The sequence below is a fragment of the Styela clava genome, chromosome 6, assembly GCF_964204865.1.
Source record: "Styela clava chromosome 6, kaStyClav1.hap1.2, whole genome shotgun sequence".
In the NCBI taxonomy this organism is placed as follows: domain Eukaryota; kingdom Metazoa; phylum Chordata; class Ascidiacea; order Stolidobranchia; family Styelidae; genus Styela; species Styela clava.
In genome coordinates, this window is record NC_135255.1 from 18707254 (window position 1) to 18724173 (window position 16920).

The 16920-nt window shown below is 35.9% G+C and overlaps 2 protein-coding genes across 7 annotated transcripts; one reads left to right on the top strand and one right to left on the bottom strand.

Moving 5' to 3' along the window:
* Positions 1-336: 336 nt before the first annotated feature.
* On the bottom strand, positions 337-11643 carry LOC120331905 (uncharacterized). 6 transcript variants are annotated; one of them, XM_078113964.1, is made up of 9 exons: positions 11487-11643; positions 9782-9839; positions 7550-7649; positions 6127-6264; positions 4913-5740; positions 4501-4656; positions 3768-3910; positions 2639-2832; positions 337-1991 (listed from the first exon to the last, which is right to left on the bottom strand). In XM_078113964.1, the coding sequence occupies exons 2-9, from the start codon at positions 9830-9832 to the stop codon at positions 1904-1906; spliced, it is 1698 nt and encodes a 565-aa protein (XP_077970090.1). In that variant the 5' UTR covers positions 9833-9839; positions 11487-11643; the 3' UTR covers positions 337-1903. The 6 variants fall into 6 exon arrangements, with proteins under 6 accessions (XP_077970090.1, XP_039255017.2, XP_039255016.2 ...); XM_039399083.2 differs by having other exon boundaries at positions 3768-3937; XM_039399082.2 differs by having other exon boundaries at positions 337-1988; positions 3768-3940.
* Positions 11644-14083: 2440 nt separating this feature from the next.
* Positions 14084-16679, top strand: LOC120330850 (tRNA pseudouridine(38/39) synthase-like). The gene is made up of 2 exons (XM_039397810.2): positions 14084-14799; positions 15170-16679. The coding sequence occupies exons 1-2, from the start codon at positions 14121-14123 to the stop codon at positions 16189-16191; spliced, it is 1701 nt and encodes a 566-aa protein (XP_039253744.2). The 5' UTR covers positions 14084-14120; the 3' UTR covers positions 16192-16679.
* Positions 16680-16920: the final 241 nt, after the last annotated feature.

The following is a 16920-nucleotide window of genomic DNA, read 5'->3' on the forward strand; positions in this document are numbered from 1 at the left end:
GTTGTACACCACTGTTTTAGAGACCAAGTATACAGTCCTACAGTGCAAAGGGTGTTCATGTATACTGCACTGATACAGTTTTTCCGAAATTTATATGATAGGATAATTTTTCCGTGTTTATCTTAGGAAGACGGAAAGCTGATAAGCCAGTCAGCTTATTCAGATGGCCCACCATGGCAGTTTCTTCAGAAAGGCGTAGCAATCCTCTTTCACCTCAACACTGCTCAATATTTTACAAATTTTGGGTCAACCATCATTCCTTCCCCAACAGAGTAGTAAAGATCCGAGCCTAGACTTCAATTGTTTGATGAAAATAGGTTTAAAATGTACGGTATACACACTTACACAGACAATTTATTTACAAAATATTATCAATTGGAAGATAATTGTAACTTTGCTGCAACATTATGGGAAAAATAATAATAGTGTCCGTCGTGTATTTAACATATACATGGAGGTGTGGTTATTAAACAGAAAAAGACAAGTATATTTATATTTAAAGCAGTGACTCTCAAACGCTTTAGGCCACGTCCCTTTTTAAAATTTGTCAAGTCTCGCGCCCCACCCCAAAAATAATCAGCTAACAATAAGCTACAAATAACAATTATTACGGCGAAAGTATGTTTTATTTTTAAAAAATATGTTGAAAATATATGGATGGAATCACAATCTCTAAACAATGACGAAATGTAAATATCCAGGATAAGGTAAATTTAACAAATATTTTTATTTTTAATTAGCTTCACAACCCCTCAAAAATTTGTTCACGCCCTCCTTGCGGGGCGTGCCCCACCGTTTGAGAATCACTAATTTAATGTACATACATATCACAATATAATAAAACTTGATAATGTACTTTTGTGAACATTGAAAATTGAGATAAATAGCATTGCAAGATGGTGTATTGAGTAGCTTGGTCTGCAACTGTAGGCCCACACAACAATTACTTATTGATAATATATTGAAAACACACAGTGACAACAATTTATTTACAAAATATATATCAGTCGCGAAAAAATTTCCACTCGGCTAAGAAAGAATGATATAAAAAAAATTCTAAAATAATGATAATTTACAAATTGAACTGAAATGCTCTGCGACGTGGTGTATAGAATCGCAAGTGGGAGATTTTATATCAGAGGTGAGCATGTTTTTGACCAGCTAGACTGCCCAGCCATGTAAGTGTGAGGTAAAAAGTTTATAATCAAATTTAATTTTACAGTAACCCACTTACTTACAAAAGCAAAAAACGATAAGCCTCGTGCCAAAACTAAATTTAACCGCAATCTCAGCAAATTCTTAGAGCTATTTTTAGCTATAATATGAAAATTTGGTTTTAATTCGATTGTAGCAGAATCAGGCAGGCCCGTGGGCCAAGGCCTTAAACTACAGTGGGATCAAACTTCATAACTGCACATGCATATTGGAAATAAACCTTTATTATTAAAGTCAGAATAAAAGTAGAGATTAATACCTATTGATTGGACATAGTATTTTTGTAATCAACTTATTTTATCATAAAATCGTCTTGTAAACAAAAGTTCGCCAAAATATGTACAATGATACCTGAAAATTAAGTTTTTGGATTATATAGGATAGGATTTACATATTTATCCAGGGGGAGAGAAAGTTCGTAATACGGCTTAATCATATGGTGAACCACGGCTTCTCGTCTGGTTACCAGTCCATGTCGGGTATGTGAATAGCAATTGTTGGTACTGCCAAAAACAATATCAAACATCATTATTGTACCGATGAATTTTAATTTCTGCTTTTGTTTAAAAATTGTTCATAATTTTTTGGTTCCATAAAAATATACATCCCCTCCAACCATTGTACACAAATTTTGTCAAATGTGCCAGTGCTGTTCACCAGCTCTTGCTATTTTTAGGAGTTTTCCAAGTCAGTTCCACGGGTCTCCTTTGATCCCTTTCATTTTCAAAACTTGGCGAAGTTGAGTGAAATAATTCGGGTCCGGATATCCAAAACTGCTAGAAAAAATTGCATTCTAAAATGTCATGGCCATATTGTGTAAAAAAACATATTGTTGCATATATCTACGCTGTTCATCGATAGCTTAAAAATGAGTCAATGCAAATACACCAGTTACCAATGTTACAAGTTATCAGACAGAAAATTTCTGCTTTCGTAAATACATAAATTTGTGGGAATTTGTTACATATCCCGGAGGAGGGTGATTTTGATACGACGGCATAGCGAACCACAGACTTTGTTACCAGTCCACATCAGGTATGGTATACTAAGCCAATTATTAGTTTCAGATAAATGGATTTATTGTGTAAGAAGACTTGAGCGATCAGAGATCACAAAAACACCCCACGCAACAGTTGTTATATAATAAGCTGGTGGTTTCCGAAGTGGGGTCCTCGGACCTTTCGGGGTCCGTGAAGCACTTTCACGCTGCCCCATTGTATTGTCACAGAGCTGTGAGCTTGTGATATCACAGAGAGAGTTCAATTGCTGCCATTACCAGTTAAAAAAAATTCTAGGGGTCTGTCATGGACACTTTTTTAAAAAGTTTGGGAACCAGAGGTATGAGGAATCTGTCAAAAAGTTTATGCAAACGTTTAAACATCAAAAAAAAATAAAGAGAGGTGGGGTTTTATGAGCTACTTACTTTTCTGGGCCACCATCAATACTAGATTTGTGGGGAATTTCACCCCAGATTAATCTTCCTTTGCCGGATCCAAATTCAGCAAGTTTGAACGACAAGCCCGAGAGGAAAGCATCAGAAAGCAAATCACGAAGTTGGATTCCTTCATCACAATCTGGCAAGTATGCAACGAACTTACGTGCATCATATGAAATTCCCTATGAAAATAATATACTTAAATTAGGGAGATATGTAAACCAAGTCTGCCCAACCTTTTTAGTGTTGCCGTTTGCCAGCCACTTTCATGTGAGAAAATTCATTGAGGGTCGCAAACTTGAACACCAGCCAAGTTCTGATTTGAGTTAGCATTCACAAATTACATTTAAAAAACAAGTCTAGGCTAGGGCTGGGCAAAATATTAGAATAGCAGTCTACTACTCTAATGCCTGGTGTCACAATCACGAAACATACTTTAGCCCAGGGGTCAACCTTTCGTCGCTCGCGGGCCAAAATTAAGGATTGCAAGTCATTGGCGGGCCGCACATATTTTTAGAAAGTTGAAACCAAACAGATGATACTTTTATAATAAAAATCAAGCAGTGATGCATCTCTCGAAAGGAATATAAATTTATTTTCTCATTGCATCTCAAAAAATGCCATTTGAATTCTTTCGGCGCCATTGAACCCTTTGCACTTAGCATTAACTTTCCTGAGTTTTGTTGCCATTTGTCTAATTATATTTAAATTATAGGCTCATTAAATCAGTAATTGTGAATTATATACTAGGTTACTAGGTTATAAGACAATTTAGTATACATGTGTCTCACAATAAATTCTGTTACATAAAGAATATAATCTACAAAACAGCCATTTTGTTACTATAATTCAGTGAAGCGATGCGGGCCGGATTATATTACTCTGCGGGCCATATCCGGAAGCAAAGCCACGCCAGTTGACGGCAAACTAAAGCAGTTTTTCCACTTTATTTCATATTAGTCATTCAATTTTGCGACACTAAAAGTTCTACATGCCATTTAGTATTTGAGCTTATCCTTGGGTCATGAGATTTTACAAAATTCATGGGTTGCTTGAAAGAAAAGGTTGGAAACCACTGGGTTAATCCCCCCTTTTTTTTATCAGAAACATTGTTCACCTCGAAATCTCCAAAAGGAAATGAGTAAGTGATCTCCATTGTCCCAAACTCTTCATACCCTGGCAAAGGTTTATTTTCCAACCAATTAAGTAACATCTTGCCATTAGGTGGTTGGTCGTCTATTATTCTTAGGTTCTTTATATCTGATGGATATTTATCTGCAGCTGAGTCTGCTATTATAAACTTATATGAACCAAAATAAAAAAGATTTGCAGTTTGTGTGTAAATGAAAGTTTTGAGCGATCAAATTCTGAAAAAATAGATAGTCCTCCTAGGTAACAAAAGTCTAGACGAAAGCCTGTTTCAATTCCAATTTTAATGCCGAATTCGACTTATAGCTAGAATATAGCTATTTTATAAACTTACTTTGTGAAAACTGTATTTTGATAGGACTATAAACAGGGTGCAAAACGGAACCCAGGTTATTTGAAACATATTTTAGGAAGAACACAACTTTTGTGCAAAACGTTCTAGATTACTGAAATTGTCTGGTACAATCATACACAAAAATAAGTTCAAGTTTTCAATAATTTTCAAAGTAATTAAGAAATTCACGAGTTCTTGTTTTTCGGAGTCAGTGAGCGGGGTCACTCTGGATTTATTCCAGTGAGAAATGCTGATAAAACCGAGCGAACATGCACTGTCATTCACTTACAGTCGTAAACAAAGAGGGCACCATCTTAATCAAAGTAAAGGTGACCATCAAACTTCAATGGGATTACATTTCACTGACCTGCAACAGTCTCATTCTTCTTTTTCATTCGTAATTCCATTTCTTTCATCTTTTTTGCAAATTCCTGTTTCATTCTTTCAGATTCTTGTTTAGCCTTTTCTGTCTCATTTCTTTGTTTCTGGAGTTCTTCTTCGAGACTAGCGGAATTAACATTGACTGAAAAACATAATATGAAAAGTTGAGAAAACTATCAAGGTTGCATTGAGCAACTTTGAGCATTTTAATGTAGGACTGGTCCTAAATGATCAAAGTCTATTAAACAAGTCTTGTGTTAGCTAGAATCTACCGTAACATATGCTACAGAATAAATCTATATTCAGTCTGCTCCAATGAATGGCGAGACTTGACAAATTCTAAAAAGGGGGTGCGGCTTAATAAGTTTGACAACTACTGAACTATATGTTTTACTTACACAATTTTGGTAATGGGCATAGGAGATGCCCATAAAAGCATTTGTGATCTTGAATTTCTTTCAAACTCGGTCTGTCACATGGATCAAACCTGAGCATCCAACCCACTAAATCTTCAACTACATTAGGGAGTTTGGAAAGGTCACGATATTGGTTTCGTTTTATATTGCGATTCCAGTCATCAGGGTCATTGCCAAATGGGTGACATCCTTTGGTCCATATGAAATACATAACAAGTCCCATCGAGAAAATATCAGCTTTTTTGGATATAACATCAGCGTTGTATGTTTCTGGAGCTCTCCATCCATCTGTCCCAACCCGTAAGGTACTCAAATTAGTGACAGATCGTCCACTTTTCATTTCTTTGCTCAGCCCGAAATCGATTATCTTCAACTCTTTTCCATCATCAGATACCAAAATATTATCAGGTTTAAGGTCTCGATGAATAACTTCATTTTTATGAATATGGGAGATGCCATTGATAAGTTGATCTGATAATTTCAGTATCATTCTCTTCTCAATATCCTCTTTCTGTTTTACAAATTCAGTCAGGTTTTGAGGTCCACATAGCTCCATTGCAATGAATATATGTTTGATTGGCCCAGTGTTGTAAACGCCAGATTGTATTATATTGGCAACATTTGAATGCGGGCAAAGCTTGACAAGTATTTTTGCTTCTCTCTCATTATCTTCATTGTGTTTTAGCGATTTAACAGCAATTTGTTTTCGGCCAAATTTGTCATGAATCTGCCATCCTTTAAAGACTTCACCGTGCTTTGAAATTTTTTCATGGTGATTCAGAAAAATAGATTCATTCAGACGGATGAAATCTGAAAAATAAAAAGTATTACTAAACGTAAGGTTTATTGTGGGCAGAATTTAAAATCTGAAGATGTTGCAAAAAGGTCAGGTGGATAAAAGTCAGGTGGATATGGGATAAAATTATAAAGTTCCAAAAAACGAAGTACCTATATCGCTCTTCAGACATACTTTGCTGTCAAAGTTATCCAAGGCATATAAGCGCACATTTTTGTCTGTCTCGTTGAATAATGATTATTGATAGCAAGTCAGAAAACACCCGGTTTTCAGTATATCGTTCCGGAATAGAACAAAATGGTGTCGGAAAAGACATATGAATTTATGTCATACTGCAAATGCCGCAAAATTGCATGTAGAAAAATGTTGAGAATAAAAATCTAAAGCTAAAAAATCTTACCTGGAAAGGGATTCGTATCCTCATCATACGGATTTGGTTTTTCATCTGAGTTTGTTGGATTGCCCGCTTTCACTTCTCTCTGTCTCAGATTGAAATCAGAACAACCAGAGAAGACATTTGCAGCATTGACATTGTGGTCTGAAATCAGAAGCAATATTGTAGTGTATTCAATCTTTAGTTATATATATTTAAGCACTAAGTTTCCGTTTCAACTAAAGATGTATCGGTATCGGCAATATCGGCCATTTTTTGGAATCAGTAAAAGACAGTAATGTATATGTATCGGCTAAATGTAGACCGATATTTCTGATATATTTAGCTTTTCAAGATGAACCGGAATATTTTAAGAAATAAGTTATAACACTGATCTTGAGTTATTTTTTGCTCGGTTGGAGCGTGAGCTATGAGCCATGCACTCCCTACCCCAGCAAGTATAGGAACGGGAATAAGATTATCACCTGTTTTTAGCTAATTATCAGACAAACCAACTCAACTAATTTGCATGTTTTCGCTGCCAAATATTTTTGACATCTTCAATAATACCTGGTAAATGGTAATCATGAAGAAATATATTATATATCAAAAGTTATAGAATATTCGTGAATGTTGTGATGTGTAAAATACAAAACATGACATTATTATTAGCACAGACTGTATCAGTTTGATAGAAAAATAAGGGAAACATTTATTTATTCCACCATCAACAGTAGCCAAACCAAATGAGTTTTTTAATTTAACACCGAGATTACTGGCATCAGCGCCCTATGCGTCTGAAACAATTAACGCCTGTGGATCATGAGCATCAATTTCTTTTAATGTGATATATATCTTTCTCAGTCGGAAAAAAGTGTTAACTATTAATAAGCTCAAACACTATTGTTTTAACCCATCTGCCCTACACACTTGAAGTAATAGTTACATAGTATCGGTATCGAAATATATTGGCTTTTTCGAATATCGTTATAGGCGTTTCTAGTTGGTATCGGTATCGGTGAGAAAATCCGTATAAGAAGAGTTTGAAACAAAAAGTTGCCAAACCAAAGGGTGGCTCATATGCGTGCAACTCTGATCGCACTTGTACGAAATGACGACTTGAACGAAAAAGTATAACAAAATGGAAAGCCTTGCCACAATTGCAAAATATGACTGTCCACTGGTTAAAAGGTTAGACTTTTAGGATGAATTTACATATTTATCCTGGGGCAAAGGAAAGCAAATAAGGCGATAAGACAGCTTAATCATATAGTGAACCATAGCCTCTCGTTCGGTTAGCAGTATATAGTATTGGGTAGGCAAATCCGAAAAGCAAAGATTACATATTTTACAAACTTCAGTTGCCCCTCATCTAGCAGTTGCTACTTGTTAGATGCATAAGAGTAAAGCAATGGTCATATAAATAGAATTATCAAAATAAAACGGTTACCTTGCTTCAATACAATCATATTTTGCACATTCTGAGTAACAACTCTGGCTTCACCGACACTGGTTGAACATACTTGTGATATTTCTTTTCCCGAACCCAATGCTTGTAGACAGGGATGGCCAATTCGAATAAAGTATTCGAATGTATTCGAATATCTCGTCATTCGAATATCGGAATTAGCGTTCATAAGAATATCGGATATTTGTGTGACGTCACACATTTTCGACGGCGCCCTCAAAACGTTTCCGTTGAATGAAAACATTCTCGATAGAAACTTGCGCGTGATTGTTTTCATCACTCATCAGCGTAACGTGTTATTTTGAGGCCGTAAACGCCTTTACGTTTGTGTTATTTTCTTTCAAACGAAAATTTTCCACAAATTTGTTCCACATAACGAAGACAATTATTTTATTTTGTACGCGCACGGAATTGTGAATCTGGTAAATACGTTCATCGGCGGCGAGTTTCTAAAGACAACGCAACTTTTTGATTGAAAAGCGGCAATTTAAAATACTAATAATAAAACCGTAAACAATATAAGTTTTATTGAGGCCCGCGAAAATTTGAAAAACGCTTTTCTAGGCAGTGAAAATCGCAGAATTTCGTGTGCCTCTGGCACACATCATGTTTGGTCGGCGTTTAGAAACATATCGTCACGAATTGAGGGCGGGATTTGCCTGATTATCCATTACTTTAAATTGCCGTCGAATATTTTCAAAGTATATTTAATCAATTTTATTTTGATGAAATAAATTTCACTCCGAGATGTTACAGAAGATTTACGGATTTTTCGAACGGTTTTATCTAAAAATAATCAGAGTGGCAGCATTTCGATTGAGCGGAGACACTGTTAACAAGTACATCTAAATATTTGCCGAATTCGCAAAACATTACACGGATCAAAACATTATTTAATCGGGCAGTTTACCACACGTTTTTATTTTTATGACCGCGGATTGCAATGGTATATAAGAGTGGTGAGGTTTTTATTTTGTCGACGCAACCGCAGGTTAAATTGAAGACAATTAAATTAATAATGAAGCAAGACATTTTAAATATGCCCGTATCGGTCACGAATTCATCACTTTGCACAACAGAAAAATATATTGTTATATTATTTGTTGTAAAAGTCGACTCTCTTAACAGGTGGCAGAATACCTATTTTTACTGCTAAACTTTATATTCATTGTATGAAATGAATTATACTCTACTACACTCAACAGGATTTTATATCATTATTTGAGATTTTTCTAACGGCGATAACGAGTTGGCAAGATTGCAAAAATACGTATTAAAATTAAATACATCAGGCAGTTTATCTCGTACTTTTAGGTCACAGATCGCCGTGGACCGAATAGTGAAGTTTTCTTTTTTTTGACGTAAGAAGAAGCAACCGCGAGTTGCGTTGGACACATTAAATTAATATATAAAGATATTTTAGAAACTCGTAGTTGTCATGGATTGAATATTTTACGTAATAGGATGATCATTATACGCCGAAAAGACGGCTCTTTTAACGATCGCGGAATCGCGGTGGGTGTTACCAAAGTCACTTTGGGTGTTACAGGCGGCAATGGGAGTTTCCGATTTCGAAAATCCTGGCTGCGCGGCTGGCAGTGGTGGTCATTTATCCTCTACTAATTTATTTCTAATTTCAAACACAACAATATGTTACACATAATAACAATATGGTTCACATAAATTAATATACAAATATACTGGTAGGTAGTAGAATACTCTATGCTTAAATATTAGAATTTTTAAAGGCATAATGGATTTTCGATTATTGTTGCTTGTTTCAGTTGCCTGTATTGCCAATAAATTTTATTACTCTCAGAAAATATACACAATTATCTGAATACAAGTAGTATTTTTGTCAACAGACTTGACTATTATCATAATATCATGGTACCAATGATAGAAAACTCCTTGGCTATCTTTTCATATGGTCATTTGTACAAAGTGAATAATTTTAATAAACTGACTGTGTCACAAGTTGCTATTATTTTTTATTGATAGCTATAAACTATCAATTATCTTGTGTACATATATTGTTGGTTTGTGGCTTTATTCTGATATTTTTATTGAAGCTTATTTCCTAATTTACTGGGTTTTAATAAACTAAACAAAAATGTGTTATTTTCGATTTTAGAATGTATTCGGAATTCCAGATTCGAAAACATTATTTTAGAATGTATTCGGAATAGTTTAGTATTCGGAAATGGCCATCCCTGCTTGTAGAATACTTTGGACTGAAGATTCACTACTTTGAACTAGTTCCATGCTGGGACTGAAACAGAAAATAATTTCTAATTATAAGTGCAATGTGAAAGTAGTGTTTAAACATTTAGGTCTCGGAACATCTTTGATTCAAAACCAATGCCAACATTTTTTTACTATTTTGTTTACTGAGTAGTTTACCCTAAGCTTATCGCGTTTTCTTTTTTATTCAAATAATTTCTCTGTGTTTGTCTGGTGGGTGCGCATGTGAAATAATATAATAATTTTAGATGAGTGAACACGTACCATTTCTTCTTGGCAAAACCTTCCATCTTACATTCTGTACGTTTTAAGCCTTATCTAGGCTTTTGTTTGCTCTCCCGATTTCATAATGAGTTTTGATTAATTTTATCAATTGTTCAGTTGTTTTTATCAATTGTTTTTATCCCGTGTTATGCTGATTATAGAGTCGAAATAAACTTATACTTACCGTATTTCCCGGCTAATAAGTCTACCTGGCAATTAAGACATGTCTATTTTTAGCACTCAAAAAGAGGGTTTTTCTATATACCCCCCCGATAAGACAAGGTAGAAAACTTGCTTCTCTGTTGGTCAGCTAAACACTAATATGCGCTAATAATTGTATATGGTTAGAACCAGATCATGTTTATTTGGTAGAATCATACTATGAGAATTAACTATTCATAAAAATAAAAGGGTAATTTTTAGTTAAAAAGCGGCAATCATTTTGAATAACATATAATTTTATATGGTTAGAACCAGATCATGTTTGTTTGGTAAAATCATACTCACAGAATTACTATTTCCTTAACAATAAAGCGGTAATTTTAAGTTAAAAAGCGACAATCATTTTGATCGACCTATTAACCCGAATGTTGAAATAAGCTCTGAATAAGGTGTGAAAAGAAGTACAATGTACGACCAAAGTTTGTTAACAGCTGTGTTTTCCTGTCGGCGTCGAATGGGCAAAACAGAGGGGTCATAAATCACTTTATCTCTGTGCCGGTGTTTCTCTTTAAAGTACCCATAGCCGGCCGTGAATAGGTAGGGATATGAATATGACAAATAACAGCTGCAAGTACAAAGTCAATCAAATAACATGATGGGAGACCCTTTGGCGTCATCGAGTACATAATAAAAAATATGAAACTAAATATAAGGTTCACCCAAATCATGTTTTAAGCTTAACCCCTAATAAGACGACCCCCCAAAATCAGGTCACAAAATTGGGTCTAGGAAAGCGACTTATTAATCGGGAAATACGGTATATATACCTCAATATAATTGTGTGGGCAAGGCCGAATTGTAAAGGTTTCAGAGTGGTTGTGTAACAGTGGCCGCCTATAAAAAGCATTGTTTTAAGTAAAGATGAGAGAGCTTAGCAAAAAAAGTATAGACTGTATGAGAACTATTTCTCATAATAAAAATGGCTATTGTACTCTCTTGAAAATTACTGACCATGCGGTTTGTACTTGGAACGTTGGGGCTCAGTATATATATGTCATTCACTTATAATAAATTCGCGCTCCTGAAGAATGTGAACCAAGATGGCGGACACCGGAATGTTGTATGTGTACCAGGTTAGGGTTAGGCCATAATTTCAGGTACAAATACTACGGGAGTCACTTTGCTAGTCCCTGAACTCGTAACAGAACTAAAATAAAAAAAATTGGAAGGGGACCAAATACGTTTATACCTTGAAAGTTGCGATTCAGTTAATCTGGTGTCTATCCAGGTTACTGTGTCAAGATCATCGTCAATATTCTCATCTTGAATAGTGTGAACAAAAGTGTGTTATTGCAATACTGTAATAAAAAAATGTACAAAACACAATATGTAAATAGAATGTTGCTGCAATAAAAAATACTTATTGATCTCCATTCGGGTTTAATAAAATTTTGACTCCGATTCTAGCTTCAAACTCTTGAGAAAATCACATTTTGAAACAAAAATGTTGGTATATGCAAACCTTCTACAATATACTGCTTAGAACGCTTAGTAAATCTAATGCTTTTTCGTTCCTATAGTGCAGCGGTTCCCAATCTTTTTGTTCGTGCGGTGCCAAATTATCAGGAAACAATAATCATGGAGCACTTAAACAAAAACAAAAAAATGCTGCTCTTTAATAGGACTCAATATCGGGATGTTATTGTGTACTTTATGCCCTTTCACAATGGTAAAAATATATGCCTAAGGAATAAAGGCAAAAGTCAACTCTTCTTCCTAAACTCTGCCTGTCGGCTGAACTCGATTCAGCAGATATATAAATTGCAGCTCACAACGTTGCAACAAGAGGTATCTTTATCTATTGTTACGTAACAACAGAGGCAGACAGACACTACTGCACTAGTAACAGAATGCAACCAATATGAAGAAAAGGTAAAAAGAATTTATTGATTCATATACACAACATATAAAATAGGAAACAATAAAACATTTATAACAAAGACAATATATAAAATGTTAAATCATATTTTAGTTATGTTTAGCACAATTCTGTTAATTTTCGCGGCGCAGCTGACAACACGCTACGATACGATAGTTTTGGGAACCGCTGCTATAGTGCATTTTGACTCATTTTATCACCACTGAAAGTCTCAAATTCCGACACCCGACAACTAGAAAAGGCTACAGCGGGTTTAAAAAGATGGCTCCAGCAAAACATGCCAAACTCAGCAGTCCTTGTAGAGACTCAATGGTTTACACTTTCATCACTCTGCCCTTAAGAATGGAAAATCTCTGCTACCTGTATCTAAATAAGCATCTTACGGGAATAATTTCCTTAAAAATTCAAGCCCATTGTTCCAAACTACCCTACTCTACTTACTGACTTACAACTTACTGTTGTAACAAAAACAGCAATCTCAAGTAACAGTAACTCAATCTACAGTAACAATAACAGGAAGTGTGCTAAGACTGTAAAAAGGAAGTGTAGACTGGGATAGGGATAGGATAGGATTTACATATTTATCCCGGGGGAGAGGAAAGCCGATAAGATGGCTTATCCATATGGCGAACCACGGCCTCTCGTCCGGTTACCATTCCGAGTCGGGTATGGGATTAGTTATATTGTTTGTTTTCGGAGGCATGGACTTGGTGGTGGAGGAAGCCGTAACCGACCAGCGGTTACGTGAACCACCCAACGACGGCGAGGAGTCCAGCAATCCTCTCGCACATAACCATCCCTGCATGGGTTCGAACCTGCGAACCCACACAGAGTAATTAGAGGTGTGGTGGCGAGCGTATTCCTAACGCTTAGCCCGTTGAGCCACACCGCCGCGCCACATAGGCACATAGCCAAGCTAAAGTTATTGCGCGTTGCGCCATACAAAATAAGATAAAAATATCACAGTTTGGAGTAACACTATATCTACATTATTACAAACGTTGCATTTCGAGATTTATACGAAGGGTCTGCCACGTGAAATACGAGTATGTTTGTTTATTTGGCACCTGGTTACCCTCGGTGGCATCAGTGGTAATAACGCCATTGTCATGTCATTTTGCCGTTTATATCTACAAAAAAGGATAAAATAATTTTATCTTCAAATGTTATTTTATTAATTGTTATTCAATGTGAATATGAATCTAATTCAATAAAAGTCCGTGCCTGCCATAAAATGTAATGCCACTGGCACCACCTCGAGAAAAAACGTGCTTCCGTGGTTTCCCTGTTTCTCATTTGGTAAATTTTAGCAAGTGTTTTAATTTGGAAACCTATTATCATGCGTGGTATGTTTGGAAGACAAATGCCCGATTTTGGTGCCGTGCCTGCTTATTCAGATCAGTATCCTAACATTTCGAAGTTTTCTCTGGCAATGTTCTTTGTGATTAAAAGTTGCGCGATTTTATCCATATGCTGTCTGGCCAATCCCCTCTTTTTTGGACATATAGAGTGCATGCTTTATAAATCTGAATACTAAAACAACTTTGTCATTCTTGGTACCGCAAAGCAGAAAAAAATTCTGCAATGAGTTGGGGTACTTTTTTTTTTGAGTTGGGGTACCGGTACCACGGCAGCAAATTAAAAACACAAAACCAAGGCATGTAGGCTGTAATGGAAGGTACGGTATGCCCCTGCTGGTAACACATTTTGGGTATTGTAATTCGGAACATTTCCCATATGAATACAGTTTTGATTTATTTGGCTTTAGGGTTAGATGAAAAAAAGTAGATGAAATTTGCATGATGACCTAAAATCCGGTACATAACCTTGTGAATATACCGGTAATAGTGTCATAAAACGTCATTTTTTACATACAAGACGGAATAGCAAGTTGAGAACTCAAAATGATTTGATCACTATTTCTACAGATTACTAAATATCACAATGATGAATCATGTATATCGTAAGTGCAGACGACTTGTTCCACAAGTGAAGAGACATTCACTCATTTTGGTTCAATGTTGCCAACATAGTAACAAAATTGAACAAACTATATTGGCAGAAGCAGACATTGAAAAACAAAAAGAATCATTCAGATTGTATAACAAAGGCTCGCATGACTTTGAACATTTATTTGATATAAGAAAATCACAACTAGTTTATAAAGTAATACAAATGCAACGTCAAATTGATAGTTACGAAAATACGTTTGGAATTAATAACACGGAAGGGAACTCTAAGATTCGGATAAAACCTCCAGATATTGAAGATTTAATTAACTTTAAAGCGTATAATTCGAGACGTATAGCATTTAAAGTTGTGTACCTTGGTTGGGATTATATGGGCTACGCATGGAGTGAAAATTCTAACAAATTAATCAAAGGCAACACAAATGTGGTGGAAAGAGTCTTCTTAGAAGCTCTACTCCGAAAACAACTCATTCAAGATATTCATCATACTAATTTGGATCGATGTGGGAGAACTGACAAAGGCGTGAGCGGACTCGCACAAGTAATTTCAGTGAATGTGAGAAGTAACTTAGATGGGGCTTATGGTCTGTGGCGGTCAAAAAGAAAAAGAACGTCGAATATGAAACGGGCGAAACCAGATGGAATTAATGAAGGTAATTCAAATCTATGACCATTTTCAGTAATCAGTAATTTATTCCTTCACCATACTGAAAATACCAACAATACATACACAAATTCAAATATAATTTAAAAAATCACACTTCAGGGTGAAAGTAGACGTCGAAAACCAATTCTGGGTATCGAGCGGCGGCACCCGCGAGACAGTCTAATAAAACATGATAAATAGTATAAAGACATACTAAATATGTTATTCAAACAACCACAGGTATGTCAAGGCCACCTGTTACATACAAAGCAGTGGTAGTTTTAAAAAAAGAAACTCGACTCCAAGCGCCGCAATCTAGGTAACCATAGAAATAGCTGTGCAAGACTGTCTCTTATGTATAAATCTATATTTCGCAGCGTTGTCGAATACAACAATCAACTTAGCACCAGGAAATTCATCAGATCAAGATAGTGGCCTGAAATTGAACGAAGGGTCTGCCAAAATCGAAGAATGGATGAAGTATGACTTATCAGATAGATCACTAGACGAAGGGGAGATCCCGTATGTGAAATTACTCAATGAAGCTCTTCCTGAAGACATCAGAGTAATAGCATGGTCACCAGTACAAGGAAAATTTTCACCACGTCGTGCTTGTTTGGGGCGAACTTATCGATACTTTTTACCACGAGGAAATCTTGACATTGACCTTATGAGAGAGTGTGCACAAAAATTTGTCGGGAAGCATGATTTCAGTAATTTCGCGAAATTATCAGCTGATAGTATGAGAGAGGACGCTGTGCGTGTTATCAAAAATATTGATATTGAAGTCGTATCAAATCATGATAGTGGTTGTGAAAACGAATTCGATATTTGTGCGATCACAGTGACGGGGGCAAGGTTTCTGTATCGTCAAGTCAGGTTTATGGTTTCAATTTTATATCTCATTGGAAATGGGTCGGAGTGCCCGTCAGTCATAGACGATTTACTTGATATTAATAAATTCAAAGGACGGCCCACTTATTCATCGATGGCGCCTATACCGTTACTTTTATTTGACTCTGAATACCATAACAATGCTGTGGACTGGCGCTGGGATTGTGGGGCGTTAGAAACAACTGCTATCTCCATCGCTAAAATCTGGTCCGAAAAAGCTATTAAAAGTGAAATTACAAGGACTATTTGTGAATACGCTATGTCAAAATTAACATCGGAAAACAGGGAAGAAGTTGAAAACTATATACATGGTGATTTGCTGCTCCATGATGGCGATAGCCACTTTAAAAAAATTGCAGACATGGACTTGTGCCAAACTAGGCAAGAGTTTTTTGATAAACAAAAAAATAGATCAATACGAAGATTAAAAAAGAAAGGGAAGTATTATGAAGCGAGAGATTTGAAAGATGAATCAAATTCAAAACTTGTTGGATGGAGGTCTTAAAATAACGGTTTTATTAGCAATGGAAAATTCAATGCAACATATCTAATAAAAGTCATTACAGGCAGTCTGCTACTTGTTTGAATAGGGTCTTGTTAAACCAATGGATATGCCCAATTACACAAGGTGGCCCAAGCATACAGACATAACAATTCTTCAACAGAGTGAGATTAATATATCTGTAGATGGGCTAAATTCAAAACCAGATTTTCTAAAATATTGCCAAGTCCAAAATTTTAACTGTGAGGCAGTGCTTTTATTTACCAGACCCTTTAACAACTTGATAAAAAGGCTGGGATCCCTCGTACAAAAACCCACCACTAATGCAAAAATGTGAGATTTTTTATTAAGTTGTTAAAAGGTGTGGTAAATAAATCCACCATTTTTCGAGTTGGAATTTTGGATTTGGGCACCGGTAGGCTATTATCACCACCACCGCTTTCAGGCTCTCAATAGTTTGGCTATGCTGGACCAAAAGTAGCTGCTCTTGGAGACTTTTTTTGAATAAATTGGAGACTTTAAAAGGACTGGAATCTTGCCTACCCACTTCATTACACGACACTTGGCATTTGGACACCAGATATTTGATCTGCAATGCCAAGACAGTTAACTTTAACCTCCAGGAAATTGTGCCCCACAAGGTGTGGAATATAAAATAAAAACATAGGGCCATTTGAGCAACTATCACAGCTTATACTAATCATCACTTGGGATCATCCTTGACACACAAGC